The sequence below is a fragment of the Gossypium hirsutum genome, chromosome A09 (assembly GCF_007990345.1).
Source record: "Gossypium hirsutum isolate 1008001.06 chromosome A09, Gossypium_hirsutum_v2.1, whole genome shotgun sequence".
Classification (NCBI taxonomy): Eukaryota; Viridiplantae; Streptophyta; class Magnoliopsida; order Malvales; family Malvaceae; genus Gossypium; species Gossypium hirsutum.
This window is the reverse complement of record NC_053432.1, coordinates 83,867,333-83,890,624: the sequence shown is the minus strand read 5'-3', so window position 1 is coordinate 83,890,624 and position 23,292 is coordinate 83,867,333. Positions and strand designations below refer to the sequence as shown.

Genomic DNA, 23,292 nt, shown 5'->3' with positions numbered 1-23,292 from the left:
GTTTTAGACAAACAGAATCCGAAAGATTCTACAAGATCTCCCTAAAATAAGGTTATAAACTTAAAAAGATTCTACTAGATCTCACCAAAATAAGGTTATAAATTTATGGATTTTTAAATTAAAGTTTAATTATAAAATTATCCCGTCTGATTTATGAAATTTGGGAAGTGAGAAGTTAATCCCTTTTTACTAAAATTGTGAACTTGAGTCCAATTGATACTTTTAAACCATATCATTTAAATTGCTGACTTTAAATTCTATACATTAGCAATTTATAGACTAGTAATAAGCAAAAATCAGCACTGCAGCAATGTATATATCATAGTTTAGCAAAAATCAACCGCTTAATTCATGTGTTTACCAGAGGATCGAATTTTGACAAATTATAATAGAGAGGTTAACTTTTCCATTTTCATAAAGTAAATGGTAAAATTCAGAAGTAAAAATCTAAATTCCCATTATCTTGGTTCACAAAAACAAAAAGGGTTAATATACCATTTGGTACCTGACTTTTTCTTCAATGTTTAATTTGGTACTTGGGTTTTTTTTAATTTAGTACCTGAGTTTACTTTAATGTTCAATTTAGTACCTAGATTAAACAACATAACGTGGTTTGATAAGTGTGTTCTGATTAAAAAAAAGGACTTAATTGAGTAAAAGCGCTCAAGTACCAAGTTGAAAAAACTCATGTACCGAAGTAAATATTGAATCCAAAATTCAGCACTAAATTGAAAAAAAAACTCAGGTACCAAATTGAACATTGAAGCCAAATTCAGGTATTAAATAGCATATTACCCAAAAAAAAGGGAGAAAATAAGAAATTTCCCCAAAGAAACTCGGCACGCACGTAAAACTTGTACGTGTGTTTTAGGACCATTTTTATTTACTCTCTTCGGCTTCCTTTTGTTTCCTGAAAAATCAGAGAGCTCCATTCCCATTAATGAAGAGGTTTTCAAGTTCGAATCACTCTATGTAGCTTACCTAAGAACTCTTCGATCTCCGACTAGGTTTGTTTTTGGGCCTTTTATTTGATCGAATTTTCTTCGGGTAGGGTTTTCTCGTCATTGATATAATAACATTTTCGAGGAAAAAAGAACGATCGTTTCTCGAGAAACAAACAAATTGCTAAGCAAGTCGCATTACAGTGTGGTGTAAGTAGTTTTGGATCTTAATTTAGTGGTTTTCAGCTTAATTATAGATTTTCTTCCATAAAAATGCGGTTACTGTGCTAGGACGTTTTAGGTGGCCATAGAAAAGAAAAGGATTAGGAAAATTTAAGTCTCTGTTTTATTTTATTTAGTGTTTTGTTGTTTTATTTTATTGAATTTTCAGTTTAATTACTATCATATACATGGAATTGAAAATCTGTAAGTCTTAAGTGTCTAAGGAATCGAAAATTACAAGTTTGGTGTGAAATGTAGGGATTAAATCTGATGGCTTGGGACTAATAAAATTTTACTTGCTTAGTGGCTGTTAATTTTATAGTTAGTAGGAGGAGATGGCGTCTTCTTCGCATCATGTTGAGTTGGAGGCCGCAAAGTTTCTGCACAAACTCATTCAAGATTCTAAAGATGAGCCAGTGAAGCTAGCAACTAAACTTCATGTGGTATGCATAGGTTTTTGGTCAATTGAGCTGTCTTATTGTGTACTAGTTAGCTCTTAAGTTTAATACCATTTATATGGATTTTGTTTTAGATATTGCAACATATGAAAGCTAGTGGAAAGGAGCATTCAATGCCGTTTCAAGTAATATCAAGGTGAAGTATTTTTGACTTATCTGTCATTTGATGGGCTTTATTAAGAATTCTTGTTAAAAGACCATTGGATTTTTGTAGCTTGGGGAGAGAATGTATCCAAGTTATTTTCATCTATATGGAGATAGCAAAATAGCAAATTGAGTTAATTAAGATAATGGTGGATCTAATAAATAATTTTGATAGAGTGTGCTGTTTACTTTGCTTATCAATTGGCACTTGAAGTTTTAGTTTCTTTATTTTGCTTTAAAGGGATGCAAGTGCTTTATATTATTTTGTAGATATTGAAATGAACCGGTGGAACTATTTGGTCTTTATTTGGGTAGTCATGCAAATCTTGAGACACCTTTAATGAAGAGTGTGCCCTCTGCTGTTATCAGGGCATCAATTACCCCACCATGCATATGGTTGGATAAGCTAAATGTCTCTCTGTCTCAGTTAAAACTTTTACTTTGGTCTGCCCTCTTTTTCGCCAAATGAAGCTGTTCTTACTTTTCTCCTTCTGGATAGAACTATGTATTGTAGCAACCAAGACATGCTTGAATTAAATTAGAAATTTGGGTTAACATTTAGCTTTGTTCGTATATATGATAATTGCTTTTTAACTTTTTATATTTTACTTCAGGGTTACATATGATTAAATTTCACAGCTTGAATCAAAGTGTTCTGAGCTGCAATAAAATTACAGTCACCTAAAATTCAAATTACAACTTGATGTATCCTCCTTTGTTCAGTGTACTTAATTTTATGTTTATTAAAAAAAACCTGTACATGATTTCATATATCTTCATCTTGCATTTGTTCTTTGGCTGATCGAACTGTTGTGTTAACTTTTGTTTGTCCTTTTTAGTATTGGCATGGTTGCAATGGAGTGTTGAACTTACTGTTTCAACTTTTATGTTAACTTTCTTTTGTTCTTTTCAATATTGGCATGGTTGCAGTGGAGCTTTTAACTTCCTATTCCAGCATGTGCACCCTTTCTCTGATGTTTTTTTCTTTATTGAAGGGCAATGGAGACTGTTATCAATCAACATGGTCTTGATCTTGAGGCTTTGAAGTCATCACGGCTTCCTCCAACAGCTGGACCGCAAACATTAGATGCTACATCTGGACAATATTCTGGTAAATTGCTGTTAATCAAACTTCAGTTAGCTTGAAAAAACATTTTGCAAATGTGTCCTTGTTAAGTGGCATACTGAGCTAATCATTTACAAATGAGACTCTTCTGTCCAGGATCTTCCCAGGGTGTTTTAGTTCCAAAGGACTCTAAAGCAGGATTGGCCCAAATTGAGATGCCTAAATTTGATCCATTCTCATCCGGCAGGCAGCCTGTTGGTCCAAGCATTGCTGGACATGACTACTATCAAGGAGCTGGAACTCATAGGAGTAGTCAGTCTTTTGATCATGAAAGTCCATCTAGTTTGGACACTCGGTCTGCTAACTCGCAATCCCAAGACAAACAAATGAGTCAAAATGATAATAAAAAGGCTGCATCTAAGCGAAAGAGGGGTGATCCAATGGAACCAAAATTTGACACTTCCCAGCAACTTGATTCTTGTAATGCTCCGATTGATCCAAGGAAAGGGAAGATGAATAAGGCTGAACCATCTGGCCCTAGTAACTACAACATGGTCCAAAGTAGTGTCCAAATGGAGCATTTTCCATCTTTACCTGGTAATATCAGATCAGTGCTTAGGGGAAGACAGGATGGTCAGAATGTTACAGAAAATCTAGTGGATTCAACTAGCAATTTGATGTCACATGCTCCTAGTTCAAAGTATCCTGAAGAAGTGGAAGATTCTTCCACTCAAAATGCACCTGGGCTGCAGCAAGAGGGACTACTTGGTGCACGTGAAAACTTTCCCTCCGGGGGTGGTTTATGGAACCAAAACAAGGCTGGGTTAGCCTTTGATAGATCTCAACTTCACAGGTTTTCTCCAAATGTTGTTTCTGGCAACATGACAGCTGAAATTTCGTCTCATCAGTCAATGCATGCATCATTTGTACCAGGTGAGCTGATAAAAGGGAAATAATTTCTATTTGTTAGATATTTTAATACTCATATCTGTCTCCCACACTTGTGTTTGAAATAGTTCAATTTTAGCTGGGTGACAAAGGAGAAAGAAACCTTAGCTTTAGATTGTCTGAGTTAGAGAACTTGTCTCTTGACGAGATCATGTATCTTGTCTCTTGACGAGATCATGTATTTTTTGCTCCTTCACTCTATTTTTCTTGTTCTGGTAAAGTTTAGTTGTAGTTTAAATATATACTGGACCCATCTTGGTCTTGACTGTTTTTGTATTTATTTTGGCCTGGCCAATTAAATTTAAACCTCCCCTGCCCTTTTCACAGAGTAAATATATTTGAGAACAATTATTTTTCTTGTTGATAACAATCTATAAACATAAGTTGAATGACAATTTTACTTGAGGTTGAACAGTTCTTAAAATGGAGTCTGGATTTCCTGAATTTCCAAAGTATCTCCTTGGTCAGATAAAATAATTATCAAGTTATTGGTATCGTTCAACTTTCAGGTGCTTTTGGGAAGGTTCAAGGACTATTGCCTGCCACATCTAATTCATATCCTGCAGGTGAGCTACCGTCCTCAGGCCCAGGCCAATTTAGTGGCTCTGAGTGTCAGAAGCATGGATTATCCAAAGGTTCTGTAGCAAGTCCTGATGGGTTGTCCACAACACTTTCTGCTGGAAAAGTCTTGGAACATGATGGAGGAAGTTCAAATATGTTGGCAGAAGCAAATAAGACAGCTCAGGTAGTCACTATGGCTTTTCCTCCTTTTCATGCACTTCTTTTTATTTTTTATTTTTTAAAGTCACCATAGCTCAAATATGCTATTTTTTATCCAAAGGTGCTAATTAGACTTGGACTACTTTTTAATATGTTGCTTTGAATTTGTTAAGAACAGGCTTTTTCTATTCCATCTTATTCATAAGAAATTACATAAATATTTATACACATAGTAAGCCTAACTTAGGAAACTCTATACTAGGAAACAGACTAACTCTAGGGATGCTGTCTAAAAAAAACAGCCTTAAAGTTAGGGATAGTAATCAGTAAAATATTTACAGAATCCTATCTGATACACTTAAATATTCCTTAAATTAGTAAACTGTAATCTGACACTCCCCCTCAAGCTGGGAAGTGGATATCATCCATTCTCAGCTTGCTTACTAGTTTTTGAAACAACTTTCCAGACAACCCTTTGGTAAGTATGTCTGCTAGTTGACCATCAGTGGACACAAATGGAGTGCAAATTAAGCCACTGTCCAGTTTTTCCTTTATAAAATGTCTGTCAACCTCAACGTGCTTCGTACGATCATGTTGAACTGGATTATATGCAATATTGATAGCAGACTTATTATCACAATACAACTTCATTGGACCTTCCCACTTGATCTTCAAATCTTCCAAAATAATTTTTAGCCATAATAGCTCACAAATTCCAAGAGCCATCGCCCTAAATTCAGCTTCTGCACTAGATCTAGCCACAACATTCTGTTTTTTACTCCTCCAAGTCACAAGATTGCCTCCTAGGAAAGTGCAATAGCCCGAGGTTGATCTTCTATCAACCATAGACCCTGCATAATCTGCATCAGTATAGGCTTCAAGGGTTAAATTCTCCCCCTTTTTAAATAGGATTCCTTTACCTGGCGTGCCCTTTAAGTACTGTAGAATTTGATACACAGCTCTAAGATGTGATTCTTTGGGGTTGTGCATAAACTAACTTACAACACCGACTGCATAGGCAATATCCGGTCTGGTATGAGACAAGTAAATGAGCTTCCCCACAAGTCTTTGATATGAACTTTTATCAACTGCTGCATCTTCTAGTGCATCTCCAAGTCTGTGATTCACCTCTATGGGTGTGTCTGCTGGTTTACATCCCAACTTGCCTGTCTCTGTCAACAAATCAACTATGTATTTTTGCTGAGATATGAAGATTCCTTCCCGAGAGTTTGCCACTTCAATACCAAGGAAATATTTTAACTTTCCGAGTTCTTTGACTTCAAATTCTTTTACTAGGCATTTCTTTAAATTCTCCATTCCTTCCAGGTCATCACCAGTCACTATAATGTCATCTACATAGACTAATAAAGCAGTCACTCCCCCTGAAGATGAGTGTTTTACAAACAGAGTGTGATCTCCTTGACTCTGTTTATACCCAACTTGAGCATTACTTTGGTAAATCTTCCAAACCAAGCCCTCGGGGACTCTTTTAGTCCGTACAAAGCCTTTTTTAGTCTGCAAACTACCTGTCCTGTATTTGGACCGAATCCTGGTGGAACATCCATATAGACTTCCTCCTCAAGATCACCATGTAAAAAGGCGTTTTTTATGTCAAATTGCTGTAATTTCCAGCCTCGGTTGGCAGCTAGTGACAACAACACTCTCATAGTGTTCATCTTTGCAACTGGGGCAAATGTCTCAAGGTAGTCTACTCCATACATTTGAGTGTACCCTTTAGCAACCAATCTTGCTTTGTACCTCTCCAAAGAACCATCTGATTTATACTTCACTGTGTACACCCAGCGACATCCCACTGGTTTCTTTCCTCTCGGTAATTTCACCAAGTCCCATGTCTTATTTTTTTCAAGAGCTTCCATTTCAACCTTCATGGCATTTTTCCAATTCTCATCTTCTAATGCCTCGGATACTGTTTTGGGAATGGAGATAGAATTTAGGCTAGTAAGAAAGGCTTTGTGGTTATGGGACAAATTTTTGTAAGACAAAAATAAGTACAAGGGATGTTTTGTACAGGCTCTAATCCCTTTTCTAATAGCAATGGGAAATTCATCTAAATTTTCAGTAGTTTCAGTAGTAGGTTCAGCAATTACCTCAGGTTGTATAGGAGGAGAAGATGATTGAACTTGCACCGGTGCCTTCTTCCTTGAGTAAACCAGTAAAGGACGAGTAGTGTCCTGAATCCCTCTTTGTGATTTGGGTGTATTAGGCTCTGTTTCAGGTTGCTGGACAGGAGCTGGAATGTGAGTGTTTGGTTGCTGGACGGGAGCTGGAATGTGAGTGTTTGGTTGCTGGACAGGAGCTGGAATGTGAGTGTTTGGTTTCTGGACAGTAGCTGGAATGTCAAGAAGAAAGAATTCTCTGTCCTTATCTTCTGTGAATAAGATCTCCCCCTGAAGATAAGGACGAGTAAAGAAATTCTCTTGTTCTGCAAAAGTAACATCCGTTGATACATAAAATTTTTTTGTGGCTGGATGATAGCATTTGTACCCCTTTTGAGTGGAAGAATAACCGAGAAAGACACACTTGACAGCTCGTGGATCAAATTTTCCTCTATTTTGAGAATGTACATGTACAAAGGCAACACAACCAAATATTTTGGGAGGAAGGCTACTTGAAGTACTAAAATCAGGAAAGAATTTTGCTAGAACTTGCATAGGACTTTGAGATTCAAGGACTTTTGTAGGCAATCTATTTATCATATGAGTAGCAGTTAAAACAGCCTCCCCCCAGTATTGTTTAGGGACATTTTTTGGAACAAGAGGGCTCTTGTAATAGCTAAAATGTGACCATTTTTTCTTTCGGCAACACCATTTTGTTGGGGTGTGCTAACACAAGATGACTCATGTATAATGCCTCTTTCTTGGAAATATGGTGAGAGAAACTGATTGAAATAGTCCTTGGCATTGTCTGACCTAAACCTTTTTATTTCAGCTCCAAATTGTGTTTTGATCATGTTGTAAAAGGTTGGAAAGACAGACCTTACATCAGATTTCTGTTTTAAAAGAAATATCCAAGACACACGGGTACAATCATCAATAAAGGATACAAACCACCGAGCCCCAGAAATATTTGAAATAGTGGATGGTCCCCAAACATCACTATGAATAAGAGTAAAAGGAGCGGATGTTCTTTTATTGCTTACCGGAAAAGAGGTACGTTTATGTTTTGCAAGTTCACAGACATCACAATGGAATTTTTCAACAGTTAATCCTTTGAACAATGAAGGAAACATAATTTTAAGGACTCTAAACGATGGATGACCAAGGCGGAGGTGATGGAGCCAAATTTGGTTTTTATTGGTTTTAATAGATTCGGATATGAAAGATAATGGTGAGGAATTCAGAGCACTAACTTCTCCACTGGATTCCTCAAGATAGTATAGGCCATTTACTTCCTTAGCATGTCCAATCATCCTCCTCGTATTCTGTTCCTGAAAAAGACATCGATTGTGATAGAAAACCACACTACAGTTAGAGTCTTTGGTAATTCTTTGGATGGATAGAAGATTGGTAAATAGTTTTGGAACATGAAGGACATTTTTAAGAGTAAGGGTTTTGTTTATGACAATATCACCTTGACCAGCCACTGTGATCACAGAACCATCGGCTACTGTTATCTTTCTACTACTAGGACAAGGTGTATATGAAACAAATTTTTGTGAGGAGTGGGTCATGTGGTCTGTAGCTCCTGAGTCAATGACCCAAGAACTTTTTGTGGGTATATCCGAGATTTTAGAATTTTGAGAAGAGGATATACCTGAAAAAACCAAACCACTAGTACCTATTGAAGGAGATTTTTCCAATGATCCCAGCAGATTCTTCAACTTCTCAATTTCTTCTTTACTGAACTCAACAGATGATTCTTGAGAATTCCCTTCTCCAGTGTTGCTGGTTTTGACAGTTTCAGCCATGTTTCTTTTGAACAAATTCTACAGGCTTGAGGGTTGATCGGGAATGAGAAGAAGTTGCCAGACAAAGAAAAAAATCCCAGAATTTGAGCTAAAAAAACGGCTCTGATACCATGTTAAGAACAGGCTTTTTCTATTCCATCTTATTCATAAGAAATTACATAAATATGTATACACATAGTAAGCCTAACTTAGGAAACTCTATACTAGGAAACAGACTAACTCTAGGGATGCTGTCTAAAAAAAACAGCCTTAAAGTTAGGGATAGTAATCAGTAAAATATTTACAGAATCCTATCTGATACACTTAAATATTCCTTAATTAGTAAACTGTAATCTGACAGAATTTAATTGACTTTATACAGTGAATTTTCTGGCAGTTCATGTTATTCACCTTTTGTAGGTTGGCAGGCAAAATATGGCCTCTGAGATGACCATGGTTAGAGCCACAACTCCAAGAGATATGGGAAAATCTCCTGTCTCCCAATCTTCCACTTCCTCTGGCATGCCCTTCAAGGAACAACAATTGAAACAGCTTAGAGCCCAGTGCCTTGTTTTTTAGCTTTCAGGTAGTACCAATTTCTTGCAATATATGCTACCATCTTTAATGGGGGTATAGGTGGTAAGAATCTTTGCATGGTCTGTTGTTTTTCTTTATTCTGTATAACTTGTGTTCTCTACGTGCAGAAATGGTTTGATGCCCAAAAAGCTGCATCTTGAAATTGCGCTTGGAAACATATTTCCCAAAGAAGGTTGTTTTAATTATTTAAATTTGTTTTGCAAAATTTAATTTTCAGAAGTCTATATCATTTACTTGGTAATCATCAGCTGGCAATACAGATGGCCCTCACAAAGAATTGAATGAATATGGAGGGAAATCACAAACTTCCAATGAGCCAGGTAGCATATCTGAAGTTGCAATGTCATTTGGAAGGATGAATAATGCACCTTCAGGTTTCACATCTACTGGAAGATTCCCTGAGGCTGATTCATTGTCAAAAGAAGCTGAAACATTAAAAGTGGAGGAGAGTAATGGCCCAACTTTTGATCTTTCAGCAATTGTGGACGAAAGGAAACAAATTCTAGCTAGAAGGAAGGCAGAGCCTGAAATTCAGAGCTATGAGACAGTGGGGCCACAGGCATATTTAACTAGACAGCCTGACTCTGCTACTGTAAGGGGTGGTTTTACTGTTAGTAAACCTGTGGGTGGCATGGATAACTGCCATCTGCTAATGAGAAAACCTGATCTAATTTCTTCTGTGATGGTGCTAATATGCAGGTGAACCCTGAAATGATGGGCTGGTCTGGAATTGGCAGTCATAATGAGGTTTCCAGGGCATCTTTGCCAGCGGCTGCTGTCCAGCATGATTTGGTGCTAGAGAGAAAAGATTCTGATTCTCAGTTTCAAAGTCCTGGTAATTTATGGAATCAATATCTTCCTAAAAGTTAACTTCTTATTCATCAACTTAGTTGAAACTAGAATGATAATCTTTAAAGCTTTTTTGATTAATTGAAGTCAACCTTTAGGATGTGGTGAATCTGGTGATTATGGTGCAGAGGATTCAAATTGGGTACAAAGTTCATTCTATTAACCATTTGCTAAGAAATGATGTCTGTTTTACACAGAGCAAGACGAGGAAGATAAATCTGTATCAACTGAGCCTTTGCCTTCTCCAAAGCACACTATGTCAGAGAAATGGATTATGGATCAGCGAAGACGGAAGCTATTAGCTGAGCAGCAGTGGGTTCTAAAACAGCACAAAACCAAGCAGAGAATGATTACTTGTTTCACCAAGTTAAAGGTTTGCTACAAACTTTCTTCTGAAGTTCTTAATACCTGGTTTAACCTTGTTTTTCCTTCTATTTGTCTGTAAAACCATCCTGCAACATTTTTAAGGATAGAACTGTTATTTGCTATATTATTTGTGAGCTTTTATTGAAAGGAAAAGTTTATGTGTCCCCTGGTACCCACAAATTTTGTATGAATAACAAAAGTGGAAGAAAGGTCGTAAAATCAACCGAAAATTTCTCTGTAGAATAAGTGAGATTGGAGTAGAAAGTTAAATTTTAGTAGGAAAGACCAAACAAAATGTTCTATTGTTTTAGTAAAGCAATCGTCCATTTCTAATTTGTATGCACTTTATATTCTTGCCAAGAGAAGTGTTTGAGATTTTCATTCTTTTTTAAGTAAATTTCTTATTGTGAAAGCCAACGAATGGTTTTGTGTTTAGCTTTAGAATTTGGAGTGATTCTGCATCATAGACTGTGATCAAGATTGAAAGGAATTCATCTCTAAAATTTGGTAAAGCCTTATTATTGGGTAGAAATGGGCGATTTTAGCACTTAAGCTTGCAAATTTGAGTAAGAAGCTCACTGGATGGTATAATAACATCTAAAGTAGTGCATGCTTTTATTATGGATTTAGAATTGCATGTGCATATGCTTTTGTAATTAATGCATTCACATGTAGGAAACTGTGAGCTCGTCTGAAGATATATCTGCAAAAACCAAAAGTGTTATAGAATTGAAGAAACTCCAATTATTAGAGCTCCAACGCCGTCTGCGGAGGTAATTGATATGTAAAATTTCCCCTCAAGTTATTATTTTTTGTATTTCGTATCTTGGTTTATTGTTGCCAGTTGTAGCCATAAGTAGTTGGTTTGGCTGTTTCCTTGATTTTGTTATGAATTTTTATTTCACATTTTCTTCTTAAATTTTGGCAGTGGTTTCCTGAATGATTTTTCAAACCAATTACAAATGATATGGAACGCCTCAAATCATACAAGAAACATAGACATGGTAGAAGGATAAAACAACTTGAAAAATATGAGCAGAGAATGAAAGAAGAGCGGCAAAAGAGAATTCGTGAGAGGCAGAAGGAGTTTTTCAGTGAGATAGAAGTTCACAAGTATTTACGACTTTGCTTTTCTTACCATTTAAAGCCTTTGTCTTAGTTGGTTGCTTTGAATAAATCTACATCCTTTCTAACTAGCTTGGTAAATTGAAACCTCAGGGAAAGGCTGGATGACGTGTTCAAAATTAGGAGAGAACGCTGGAAAGGCTTCAATAAATATGTGAAGGAGTTCCATAAGAGAAAGGAGCGTATACATCGTGAGAAGATCGACAGAATCCAGCGTGAGAAGATTAACTTGCTTAAAATCAATGATGTGGAAGGTTATTTGCGAATGGTTCAGGTTAGCTCAGGCTTACTAGCTTCAAGTAGTGCAAAAATTTTTCTTTCATATTCGTATTGAATATAGTTCTTGATGTTTTACAGGATGCTAAATCAGATCGTGTTAAGCAATTATTGAAAGAAACTGAGAAATATCTTCAGAAACTTGGATCCAAGTTACAGGATGCCAAGGCTATGGGAAGTCACTTTGGGAATGATATGGCTGAGATGCGAACTGCAAGTTTTTTTGAGAATGATACTGCTGTTGAGAATGAAGATGAGGCTAAGGCAAGTTTTTTACTTGTGCATTTCTGGAGTTGCTGTCCTTCCTTTATCCAAAAGTTTTTCAGTCATCCTTTGTTAGATGTTGAATTTTTTTGTCATCAATCTGGTCTGCAGCATTATGTGGAAAGCAATGAAAAGTACTACCTGATGGCTCATAGGTATCAGTTTTTCATATTTTTTCTTGTATTTTTTTTAATTAAACATCTTGTGGTTGTTTTGTTTCCTAATTCTTTTCTTAATTAGTATTGAATTATTTGTAATTGCTGAAAGTTTCACAATTAAAACTGTTTTTGCAGCATAAAAGAAAACATCAATGACCAACCAACTTTTCTTAAGGGTGGAAAATTAAGAGAGTGAGTAGAATATGCACTTTGCCAACATATACATGTATATATATTTTGGGGAGGGCTGGCATGGGGAGTGCTTTGTTCATTCTCTTGCTTGAAGTTTCTTTCAATTGTACTTTTTATGTGCAGGTACCAGATGAATGGTCTTAGATGGCTGGTTTCACTATACAATAATCATCTTAATGGAATTCTTGCAGATGAAATGGGTCTTGGGAAGACTGTTCAGGTATTGATGGTTCTATATCTTTTCTTGATTGCAGTTTATTTTATAATTTATTGTAAAATATTTTCATTTGTAATGTTATATACTTTTGTAGGTTATTTCTCTTATTTGTTACCTAATGGAAACCAAAAACGATAGAGGACCATTTTTAGTGGTGGTTCCATCCTCAGTTCTGCCTGGATGGGAGTCAGAAATAAATTTCTGGGCACCTGATCTACGCAAAATTGTTTACTCTGGGCCCCCAGAGGAGAGGCGTAAATTATTCAAGTAATGACATTCAAACTGGGAATAAGAGCCCTTCCTATCCTATACTTTTTGTTGTTTTAAAATACATGTAAGCCTAGTTATCCATTTCTGGTGCAGGGAGAGGATTGTACATCAGAAATTTAATGTTCTCCTGACAACATATGAGTATCTGATGAACAAGCATGATAGACCAAAGCTAAGCAAAATTCACTGGCATTATATTATAATTGATGAAGGTCATCGGATAAAAAATGCTTCTTGCAAGTTGAATGCAGACTTAAAGCACTATCAGAGCTCTCACAGATTGCTGTTGACTGGAACACCATTACAGGTTACCAATAATATTCTTTGGATGCCTTTTAATATATTCTATTCATTTAACATTTGTAATCAATACTTGCTGTCATTTCCTTGTTGCTGAGCCAGCTGTATTTCGTGCTGCTTCTTTATGAGTTATTGTGTTGATACAATGTAATTCTAACCTTTTACTTATCTTTTTATGTAGAACAATCTTGAGGAGTTGTGGGCACTACTCAATTTCTTATTGCCTAATATATTTAATTCATCAGAAGATTTTTCTCAGTGGTTCAATAAACCATTTGAGAGCAATGGGGATAATTCTGCTGATGAAGTATTTAACTTCGACCTTCTAGCTATTGGAGTAATTTACTCTATTATCAAACTTACGTGTTTATGCTAAATATTTTGACTAGGCCTTACTATCTGAGGAAGAAAATTTGTTGATCATAAATCGTCTTCATCAAGTTCTCCGACCTTTTGTGCTTCGGAGGCTGAAGCATAAGGTTTGTATCTACATGGATATTGTATTAAGGATAACTTTTTCTTAGTTAAATACTGATTGTCTTTGTTTGTTTTTATGTGTCTCATCATAAATGTATGCATGACTTAGCACTTATGAAACATTGAGAGGCTCAATATTTTGAAGTCATTGTTTTGTGTGGTACTAAGATCCTCGGAATTCAAGTATGCTAATTGTCTTGCATCTTCTTATCTCTTTTGGTAGGTTGAAAATGAGCTTCCTGAGAAGATTGAGAGACTTGTCAGATGTGAAGCTTCTGCTTATCAAAAACTTTTGATGAAGAGGATTGAAGAAAATCTTGGTGCAATTGGAAATTCAAAGGTTCCCTTATGACATTCTATTCTTATTTATAGACGTGAAAATATGAACTCTTCAGTATATCACTGTTTTAGACATTTACAATTCTTTATTCTGACCATTCTTCTTTTGCAGGCTCGATCAGTGCACAACTCTGTTATGGAGCTTCGTAATATATGCAATCATCCATACCTCAGCCACCTTCACGTGGAGGAGGCATGTCCTTTTCCTATCTACTAATGTTTAGTTTTCTTGAGAATTCTAGGAGATAAAAGATAAGAAAGTATAGGACAGTCTCTTTTCTGAAGCATCCTGTAAACCTTTTATCTTCTTTATGTAATTAATTCTGGAATAAATCAGTAGTTCTTAAAAAAAAAAAAAAATTCCTATGAAAACTTGGTAAGTTGGAATACTCAAAGAGTTAAAGATAATATTGGTCCACTTGATTATTTTCTTGTAGCAAACTAGGATATCCTTAGTTGGCTGGTATAAATTTTGCCTTGACTGGTACAAACCTAACTTTTGGATAAAACTTTTGTAGGTTGATAGTTTGATACCACAACATTATTTGCCCCCAATCATTAGGCTTTGTGGCAAGCTTGAGATGCTGGATCGAATACTTCCCAAGTTGAAGGCAACTGACCATCGGGTAGGCAAATCTTCTGATGTGGTTATGCTAAGATCTGGGTGGAATGCATAAAACTCTGTTTTAGCATGATCATCTGTGATTTTCCTTGCTAGAACCTTCACATTCTTCCTTCGTTAGTGAATGCTTGTAAATATTATAGTTTTTTTTAAAATATAAATTAATGAAACATTCATTCCTTTAATTTGAATTTGTAGGTTCTTTTCTTTTCCACAATGACTAGGCTACTTGATGTGATGGAAGACTACCTCACCTTTAAACAGTATCGCTATCTTCGGTTGGATGGCCATACAGCTGGGAATGATCGTGGTGCGCTTATTGATAAGTTTAATCAACAAGATTCCCCCTTTTTCATATTTTTGCTCAGGTATAATTTTCTCCTTGGTCCTCACATGCAAAAATTAAGTAATATGGATAAAGTTTTAACTGCACCACACCAAAAAAGAAAAAGGGGGGTGGGTGGGTGGGGGAAGAAAAATTCAGCTATGCTGTATGCTTCTGAACTTCGCAGGCTCTTTAAATCAGAGTTATTTGTGGATTGAGACGAGATTAGAATGTTGTAGCAGAGAGGAGTAAGGAGGGAAAGTTCTAGTCTAGAGGTTTATCGAAACTTGGGCATGTTCTTATAATTCATTTTGTTCTAGTTATATCCTAGGGGGTTATATTTTGTAAGGGTTTAGACATTAAAGGGGATCAGGTATTTGAATATTGGATGGTTAGCATGCACTAGGCATCGCTTTGAACATAGAAGTTTATCAAAATTTGGGCATGTTCTTATCATTTAAAAAAAAAAAAATTACCCCTGCAAATCCCACTCTTGGAACTCATCCTTAGTAAATGTTCTTTATTTTGGGAGGTTGAAAATAATTTAATATACTAAAAGAGGGTAGTATTAGACTGGGACTCTTTGCCTAATCATTTGCTACTTAGATTATTTGTATGTCTTACTACTGAGTAAATAGTCTTGTAGTTTTGACATTTGAATGTTGGTGTCAGTATTCGAGCTGGTGGTGTTGGAGTCAATCTTCAAGCTGCTGATACTGTGATCATATTTGACACTGACTGGAACCCACAGGTTTTATAGAATGTTACATTTCCTTGATAGTTTCTTATGATATTGGTTATAATATATATATATTTTGGTTGATACTTCTTAGGTTGACTTGCAAGCACAAGCAAGAGCTCATAGGCTTGGCCAGAAGAAGGATGTACTTGTTTTACGTTTTGAAACAGTATGTTCCTAATCATTAAGCAGTGTTTTCTGTTGCGTACCATTTTGTTTTACCTTGAATTGTGTTTGATTATATTTTCTTTGATAAGGTTCAAACTGTTGAAGAACAAGTCAGAGCTTCTGCTGAACACAAATTGGGAGTTGCTAATCAGAGTATCACTGCCGGATTTTTCGATAATAATACAAGGTAAATTGGGTTGTTTGTTGAGCTATAGTTAGTTGCATGGAGCACAAGCAGTTTCAAGAGTGTTTTGACTCATGCTCTTAAGTAAATTTCTGTGATTTTATCGACAGTGCTGAAGACCGTAGGGAGTATTTAGAGTCCCTCCTGCGGGAGTGTAAGAAAGAGGAAGTTGCTCCAGTGTTGGATGATGATGCTCTAAATGATTTGTTGGCTCGCAGGTATTCTTAGATTTGATCTTATTTATCTATCTGTAATTGACCGGTGAAGGATTCCTTATATAAATAAGAGATTTTGAGCTGTCAGCTTTCTCTGCAAGGCTATGTCTAGTTGGAAATGACTGCATTTTCTTTTAGATACTTCGAGATTTTTATACTGATCCAACTTTACAGTTGTGCTGTAATTTAACATGACAATTACTTTCTAGTAATATTATGAGCTTTTAGTTAATGACATGATTTTGGTATTAACATATATTACATGTCTCTGTGATACAGTGAGTCTGAGATTGATGTGTTTGAGTCGGTTGATACACAAAGGCGGGAAGAAGAGACGGTATGCATCCAAGTCTCTTAGACAGGAAGTTTCTCCATTGCTCATGTGCAGCATAAACGTGCTTGGCCTGTTGTGTTTACTTCTATTTTGATGCCTTTTTTTTCCCTTAAAACATGCAGGCAAAGTGGAAAAAGTTGGTATGTGGATCAGAGATGGATAGCTCTAAGCCTCTACCACCATTACCACCTCGCCTTGTTACAGATGATGACTTGAAAGAATTTTATGAAGCAATGAAATTGTATGATACACCAAAGACTCAGTTACAGCCTAATAATAATATTGGGTCAAAACGGAAAGGTGGATCTCTTGGCAGTCTTGATACGCAGCAATATGGGAGGGGAAAAAGACAAAGAGAGGTTTGTTCTCTCTCTAATATTTATGGCTTTGCCTGTTGCTGCCGTTGCCTCTTTAATCAAGTGAAATTGCATTTTGTCAATCTTAAATTATTGCTGTATTAGGTGCGCTCATATGAAGAGCAATGGACAGAGGAGCAGTTTGAAAAAATGTGTCAAGTTGACTCACCTGAATCCCCCAAACCGAATGAAGAAGCTGTTGAGAGGAACATGCCAAAAGATGCTTCAAGGGGGACAGTCAGTAACACAGAATCTCCAGCTCCACTTCCTCCACTACCACAACCACCTGCGGTGGAGCCTGCACATCAGCCACTGCAGCAGAACAAAGATGCTGCACCACCACCTAAACGGGGACGTGGAAGGCCAAGAAGAGTACCAGTAGAGAAATCTCCCTCTACGCCAGTGTTTTCAACACCTTCTGAGACCAGTAAAGTAGATGTTGGGTTACAAAAAGCAGCAGGCTCTAGCTCATCAGTATCTACTGCTCCTGATCCTCCTAATACTTCAGGAGTTTCTCCGAACTTGCAGCCAAGAATACCTTCTGTTTCTATTACACCTGTTGAATCTAGCCCACCTGGGTTCTCTTCACCAGTGCAATTAAAAGGACAAGGTCAAAAGGCTCAAAGTGGTGGACAAGCACCTCGTCGAAGGGCAAAGAAACAAGAGCCTGCGTCCATCCCTGCTGCTGATGGTTTAGCTAGTCCAGGTCCAGAACCAAATGAGCAATCTCAAATTAAATTAGTTAATCCACCTGATAATCAAGCTGTTGCTATAAGTGGAATTGTTCCCAGTGTCTCCAATGTTCCCATGACCAAGTGCAACAATCCGTTACCCATTTCTCCTGGTATGGATAGTACTAGTGTAACCAATCATCCTTCTGATGCAGGGGTTAGTTTGAACTCTCAGTCACTTACTACTTCTGGTGCTCCAATTGCTCAATCAGCTCCATGCCCTACAATACCTGTCCAAGGTAAAGGCCAAGGCCGTAAGGCTCAGAGTGGGGTAGGGACACCTCGGCGTACAGGAAAGAAACCGGCACAAATATCAGCTGCCGCTCAGGATGTTTTGGTTGGTCAGGATTCAAAATTGAATACTCAAGCACAGGATCAATCTGCAGCTGCATCACCAAATAAAGTCATTCCAATCAGAAGCAATCAAGAATACGATGCTCCTTCCCCAACAAAGGTTATTCAAGAGCAAGCACAGGGAACTAATGCACCTGCTGTAGTAACTGGTCATAATCAACATTCTGCTGAACATGACAATTTATCTCAAAGCAGGCGATCAGAGAGCTCACTGGAAGTACCTAATGCTAATGCCGTAACTCTTGGTAAGAATTTGGATGAAATGGATCCTTTAATAATAGTCGAATGGATATTGTACTATATACTCAGTATGAGAGACTTTTGCAGGGCCTGCTGTGGGACAAATTCAAAATGCTGATGCTCGTGACAAGGTTTCTGTGATTGCAGAAGTTTCACCTGTTATACCTGTATCAAGTCAGACCGCAGTTGAATTGGTAAAGAACCAGATTGCAGCACATAAAGCTTATACAACAATGTCAACTGTGAAAACATCTTCAGTTGCTAGTGCTATGACAGATAATTTGCCTTCATCAAATCCTTTAGAAGGTGGCAATAAAACCATTCCTAGTCCTGGTGCAAAGACTGCTTCGAGCTCTCTGCCTTTTCCAACTAATGCTTCTGTTTCTTCAGCACCACAGTCTGCTGCTTCTAGTCCTGCTGAATCTGTTCAAAGCAAAAGGCCAGGTCCCAAGAACACGAACAGGACAGAAGCACCTAGGCGTAGAGGAAGGAGACCTGCTATTCCTGATGCTTCATCTGGCCAAGACTTGAAAGTAAATTCGCTGCCCTCGAATAAATCAAGGGAATATTTGGTCAATAAAGCTATTACAGGGAAGAGCAATCAAGATTCTGGTCCTCATGAACTGGAAAATGTCACTCCCGTACATGCACCTGAAGTTCTTTCTCCGGGTGCTTCTGTTGGTCATGATTCAAAGAGAAAAGTGACTAGTGCAATTCCAGCATATAGTCGAATACAGACTGCTGATGTTAATGATGTTGCCCGAGTGATGAAGGAAATTTTCTCTGAAACCTCATCAAAAACCAAAGCTGGTGAAACTTCTGGGAGTGAGGGCAGGAATACTCCTACTGCACCCGCACCCTTATTGAACCAGACACCGGATGTGTCAGATGAAAAAAGTTTAGATGGTAAATCAGCTGTCTGCACACCAGCTCGTGAAAAAGCTGCTCCAGCTTGTGATGTTCCCAAAGAAGAAAGTAAAAAGCTATCTGTTACTGAAGCTGATGCTAAAGAACCGGAAAAAAATGCAACTCTTGTGGTCGAGGCCTCTGTTCAGGGGGCTGATTCTTTGAAAGCTGAATGCAAGACCCATACTGGCTCAGAGAATGTTGCAAGTTCAGGACAGGTTCCAGATGAAAATTTAATTACAGAGAGTAATAGGGAGGTTGATATTACATGCCCTCAGAATGCCGGTGGCAAGCAAGATGTGTCTAAAGGAACTTCTGCTTCTGGCGGTGATCAAACAGGTTCTGGAGTTCAAGACCCGTCTCCCAGTCCAACGGAACTGCCTCGAACAGGTGAAAGTGCTAAGAGTGATTGTGTTGAAGTTTGTGATAAAGAAGTTAAGCCCTCAGAAGCATCATCGTCCGAGACAGCTATGCAACCTTTTGAAACAGCAGTTCCTGTTTCTGATATCTCACAAGACAAGAGTATTGAACAGTCCCGGTCAGAAGCAGATGCAAGCAAGTCAGAGGAGAAATCAGTGGCTGCTACGGGCCCTGATAACATTCCAGATTCCAGCCAGCTTTCTTGCGAAACCACAATCACTGAGAGTGGCAAGGAGGCTAAGGGAGATGGCACTGACCCTATTGTTGTGCCCTCTAGCAATCAATTAGAATTATCTGCGGCATCTCCTACTAAGGTAGAATCTGATCAGTTGAATCAGAATAGTTCTGAAAATGAAACAGCTATCTCTTCAGAAGACTCTCTGGAAATGACTCGTGATGTTAGTAAGCTTGAATCCGCCGTAGAGTGTACAAATGGCAGTCAGGGCAAAGAAATAAACCCCACAGGAACAGAACTTCATTCACCCCAGCCGGAACATGTTGCCAAAGCTCCATAGCTAGCCTAAGGTTGATAGTTTTGATGTCTCCAATGACCGAAGCAACTTAATCTGATTCATCATATTCCCTCGATCTATAAGCTCTGAAGTTCTTTTATCTAATCAAGAACTCATTTTTATTGTTCAGAGTATTATAGGATCGAAAATTTTACCCTTTCATTCAGGTTCTGTATGGAGATTGATTGATGATTGCAGCCTTTCAAGGCTCGATGATGGCCGTTATATATTTTTTATTTGACAGGCTTTGTTGAAGAGCTTACTTATGAGATAGATCGCGTTGCATTAATGGCGGATAAATGGTCGCCTGGCTGGGCTCGACTGCAATGCAGTTGAGGCAAAAAGCAGGTCATTATTAAGCTTTGCTATGGTAGAAGCATGTTCCTGTCATGGATTTGTGGCAATGTTGGGGGATTGTTTACCATATCTTGGTCGTAAAGATATATTGGCCATGTGTGTTTTATTTAATCAAACTATGGCATTTAATAGTAAAAATCAAAATTTTATCCTCAATTATGAAAATTATTAGGAACTTATAATATGTCAACATTCACATGATTAGTTTATTTATATAAGGGAAAAGAAGTAAATTGATGTGGAGGATATTGTTAATGCCTTAGAAATATGAATATAAAATCCTTTGAAATTCCAAATTTCTACAATTTTGATTTACTAAGTAGGTCCTTTTATTATTGAGATTTAATCAAATTGATCCTTTTATTATTAAATATAGATAGTCCTTCAAAAACAAGATTAGATAGATTAGTAAATGTCTAAAAAATATCATCTCTTTTTTATGGAGTTATTATTTTTAAAGTTTTTATGGTTTTGCAAATAAATTTTTTTGTTTAATTATGCTATTTTTAAACAGTAAATTTAACTGTGTTACTTTTTTTTAATAATAGAGGGATTTAATTAAAGGTAAATTATATAAATGGTCGCTTAACTATGTTTACGTTTCTTTTTTGCAAATAATTTTTTTTTAACCTTTAAATTTGTTCTTTGGTCATTTTAAATTGATAACAGAAAATTTTTTAACTGATATATTAAACACATTTAGTCCTTAATACTTACATATTCTATTAATTTAATCTTAATTTTAATGAAAACTTGTTTTAAATTGTTTTTTAAAGTTTAATTTTTATTAATCTATTTTGAAAATATTTTGTTTACATAGTTTAAATTTTAAATTCAAGTATGTTACTTAAAAATTAAATTATTTTTAATTTACTAATAATTAGATGGCTACCAATATAATTTATCAATTAAATAAGAACGAATTCAGATTTTACTGTTTAAATTAAAAATTATTAAAATTGAGTAACTAAAACAGGAACTCAAGTATAGTTGAGTGACTATTTCTAAAGTTTACCATTAAATTAATTCAGTTACCAATCATGTAAATTGTAATGGTGAGAAGAACCAAGTATTGATTGCTACATAGCATAAATACATGGTATAGAAAAAAGTGGTAACAGAGAGAAACATGTATCAGCTACTGTTGCAAATCATATATTGAAATATGAAAACTGAATCAAACATTTCGGTTTGATTCGGTTTTCGGTTTTCTTTGGAGTTGAAAAGGGAGGGTAAATAATGGAGAAACAATGCAAGTAGAAACACACGTCAATTTATTCAAAGCTTTTGCAAAATTTGATATTGTCAACGAGAAACAGAACCTAGGAGTAACATTGATTTCAATAGCTGCTACATACCAGCTTCAACCTTTATTTCATTTTTTGTTCAGTGAAAAGAACATGGCGATTTACACGAGGATCGTACTTGCGGAACTCGAGTTTCTCAGCCACTTTCTTAGCACTTTTCCTCTTCACATAGAAGAAACCAGTTCCAGCAGCCGAGACAAGACGAATGAACATGAAAGTCTTTTTCTTTTTGTCACCCATTTCTGGACATACATGATATAAAAAAAAAGAAAAAAGAAAAAGAATGAACATATCAGTAGAGAGAACAAATCCGAGTCTGAGTAGCATAGACATTAATCACTCCAATTGGTAATCAATCATCAATTCTGTAGTTTTACAAGTGTAACCCTAGTCCCAAAACTACGAGGTTCCGCTATGACATGTATCCTTTTCAAAAGAAAAACAAACCCGAGTCAAGTAACACAGACATTAATCATCCCAACTGGTAATCAATCATCAATTCCGTAGGTTCACAAGTGTAACACTCTAGTCCGAAAACTATGAGGTTCGGCTATGACATATAACTTTTTTGAAAGAAAAGCAAACCCGAATTGTGTAATCAATCGCAAATATTGATTACTCAAACTGTAATCAATCACCAATTCCGTAGGTTTTCAAGTGTAGCACCCTATTCCCTAAACTATGAGGTTCGGCTATGACGACTTTTTTGAAAGAAAAACAAACCGGAGTCTTGTAACATAGACATTAATCACCCTAATCGGTAATCAATCACAAATATTAATCACTTAATTGGTAATCCATCACTAATCCTGTAGATTTACAAGTCTAGCACCCAAGTCCTAAAACGACGAGTATCCGCCATGATGTATATGTAAAGAGTTAAACCTACAAGCCACCTTTTGTAAAAATAAAACCGTAAAGTGCTTGGGGCCTTTCTTCATTATATTCCGAGTTCCAAAACCACCCCAAAACCCTAAAATTTCTATGTTGATCGTTGATGGGAGCCATTTCAGAAGAAAAACTGGGTTCTTTTTGGCAACGATTAAGAACATATATCTAAAAACCCATTGCAAGTAAAATATAAAGAACCATAACCCCAATGCAAGGAAAAGGAAACACTTTTTTCTTTTTTGCGTAAATTCAAATTCCATTTTCTACACTTAAAATCAGATGGAAAATCTCTGTAAATTTCAGCAAACTCAGTGCTTTACTCCATCACATGAACCATAGAGAAATACACACATATTAATAAAGAAGTGATTATAGCCATTAAATCAAAACAAAAGGATTTGAAAACTTACCTTTGAATTATGTGGCGGAATCACTTGTCTTGAAATTAGCTGAAGACAAAGCAATGAAATTGAAGAAAGCCACCAGGGTTTTTGGCCATTGGGGACAAATTGAAATGATGTAAAGACGTAAATACCCTTCATTGCAGAAAAGATTAAGGTCAAAATTTGCTTTGTGGATTTAATCATTTTTCCTTTTAACTCTATTTTTCGGAATTTGGGATTACCCTTTTCTTATTCTATTGAGAGTGTAAGGTACTTTATCATTATTTGGATTAAGAGTTAAAATTTAAAAAGGGTAAAATTATTTTTACAGTTCCTCTCAATTTTGAAATAGAATAAATTAGCCCCACTTAGAAAAAATCGAAGGTCCTAATTCCTGTCACTTTTTAAGCAA

General features: G+C 36.5%; 2 protein-coding genes across 2 annotated transcripts; one reads left to right on the top strand and one right to left on the bottom strand.

The window, feature by feature from the left end:
* Window positions 1–902: 902 nt before the first annotated feature.
* LOC107929074 (chromatin structure-remodeling complex protein SYD) lies at window positions 903–20,178 on the top strand. Its single transcript, XM_041077310.1, is given in 36 exon segments — window positions 903–1,151; window positions 1,468–1,606; window positions 1,696–1,757; window positions 2,761–2,876; window positions 2,988–3,764; window positions 4,289–4,524; window positions 8,827–8,974; window positions 8,977–8,992; window positions 9,111–9,175; window positions 9,252–9,595; window positions 9,703–9,838; window positions 10,050–10,225; window positions 10,894–10,991; window positions 11,147–11,157; window positions 11,160–11,331; window positions 11,437–11,617; window positions 11,701–11,883; window positions 11,995–12,038; window positions 12,177–12,233; window positions 12,357–12,453; window positions 12,545–12,717; window positions 12,814–13,027; window positions 13,202–13,327; window positions 13,410–13,499; window positions 13,721–13,837; window positions 13,949–14,029; window positions 14,355–14,462; window positions 14,657–14,826; window positions 15,456–15,534; window positions 15,617–15,691; window positions 15,780–15,877; window positions 15,985–16,092; window positions 16,369–16,426; window positions 16,546–16,782; window positions 16,885–18,109; window positions 18,192–20,178. Coding segments are annotated over 35 exon segments (7,740 nt in total). The 5' UTR covers window positions 903–1,151; window positions 1,468–1,498; the 3' UTR covers window positions 19,946–20,178.
* A 1,378-nt stretch (window positions 20,179–21,556) lies between these two features.
* LOC107929022 (50S ribosomal protein L33) lies at window positions 21,557–21,848 on the bottom strand. The gene has a single exon (XM_016860345.2). The coding sequence runs from the start codon at window positions 21,844–21,846 to the stop codon at window positions 21,670–21,672; it is 177 nt and encodes a 58-aa protein (XP_016715834.1). The 5' UTR covers window positions 21,847–21,848; the 3' UTR covers window positions 21,557–21,669.
* Between the last annotated feature and the right edge of the window lie 1,444 nt (window positions 21,849–23,292).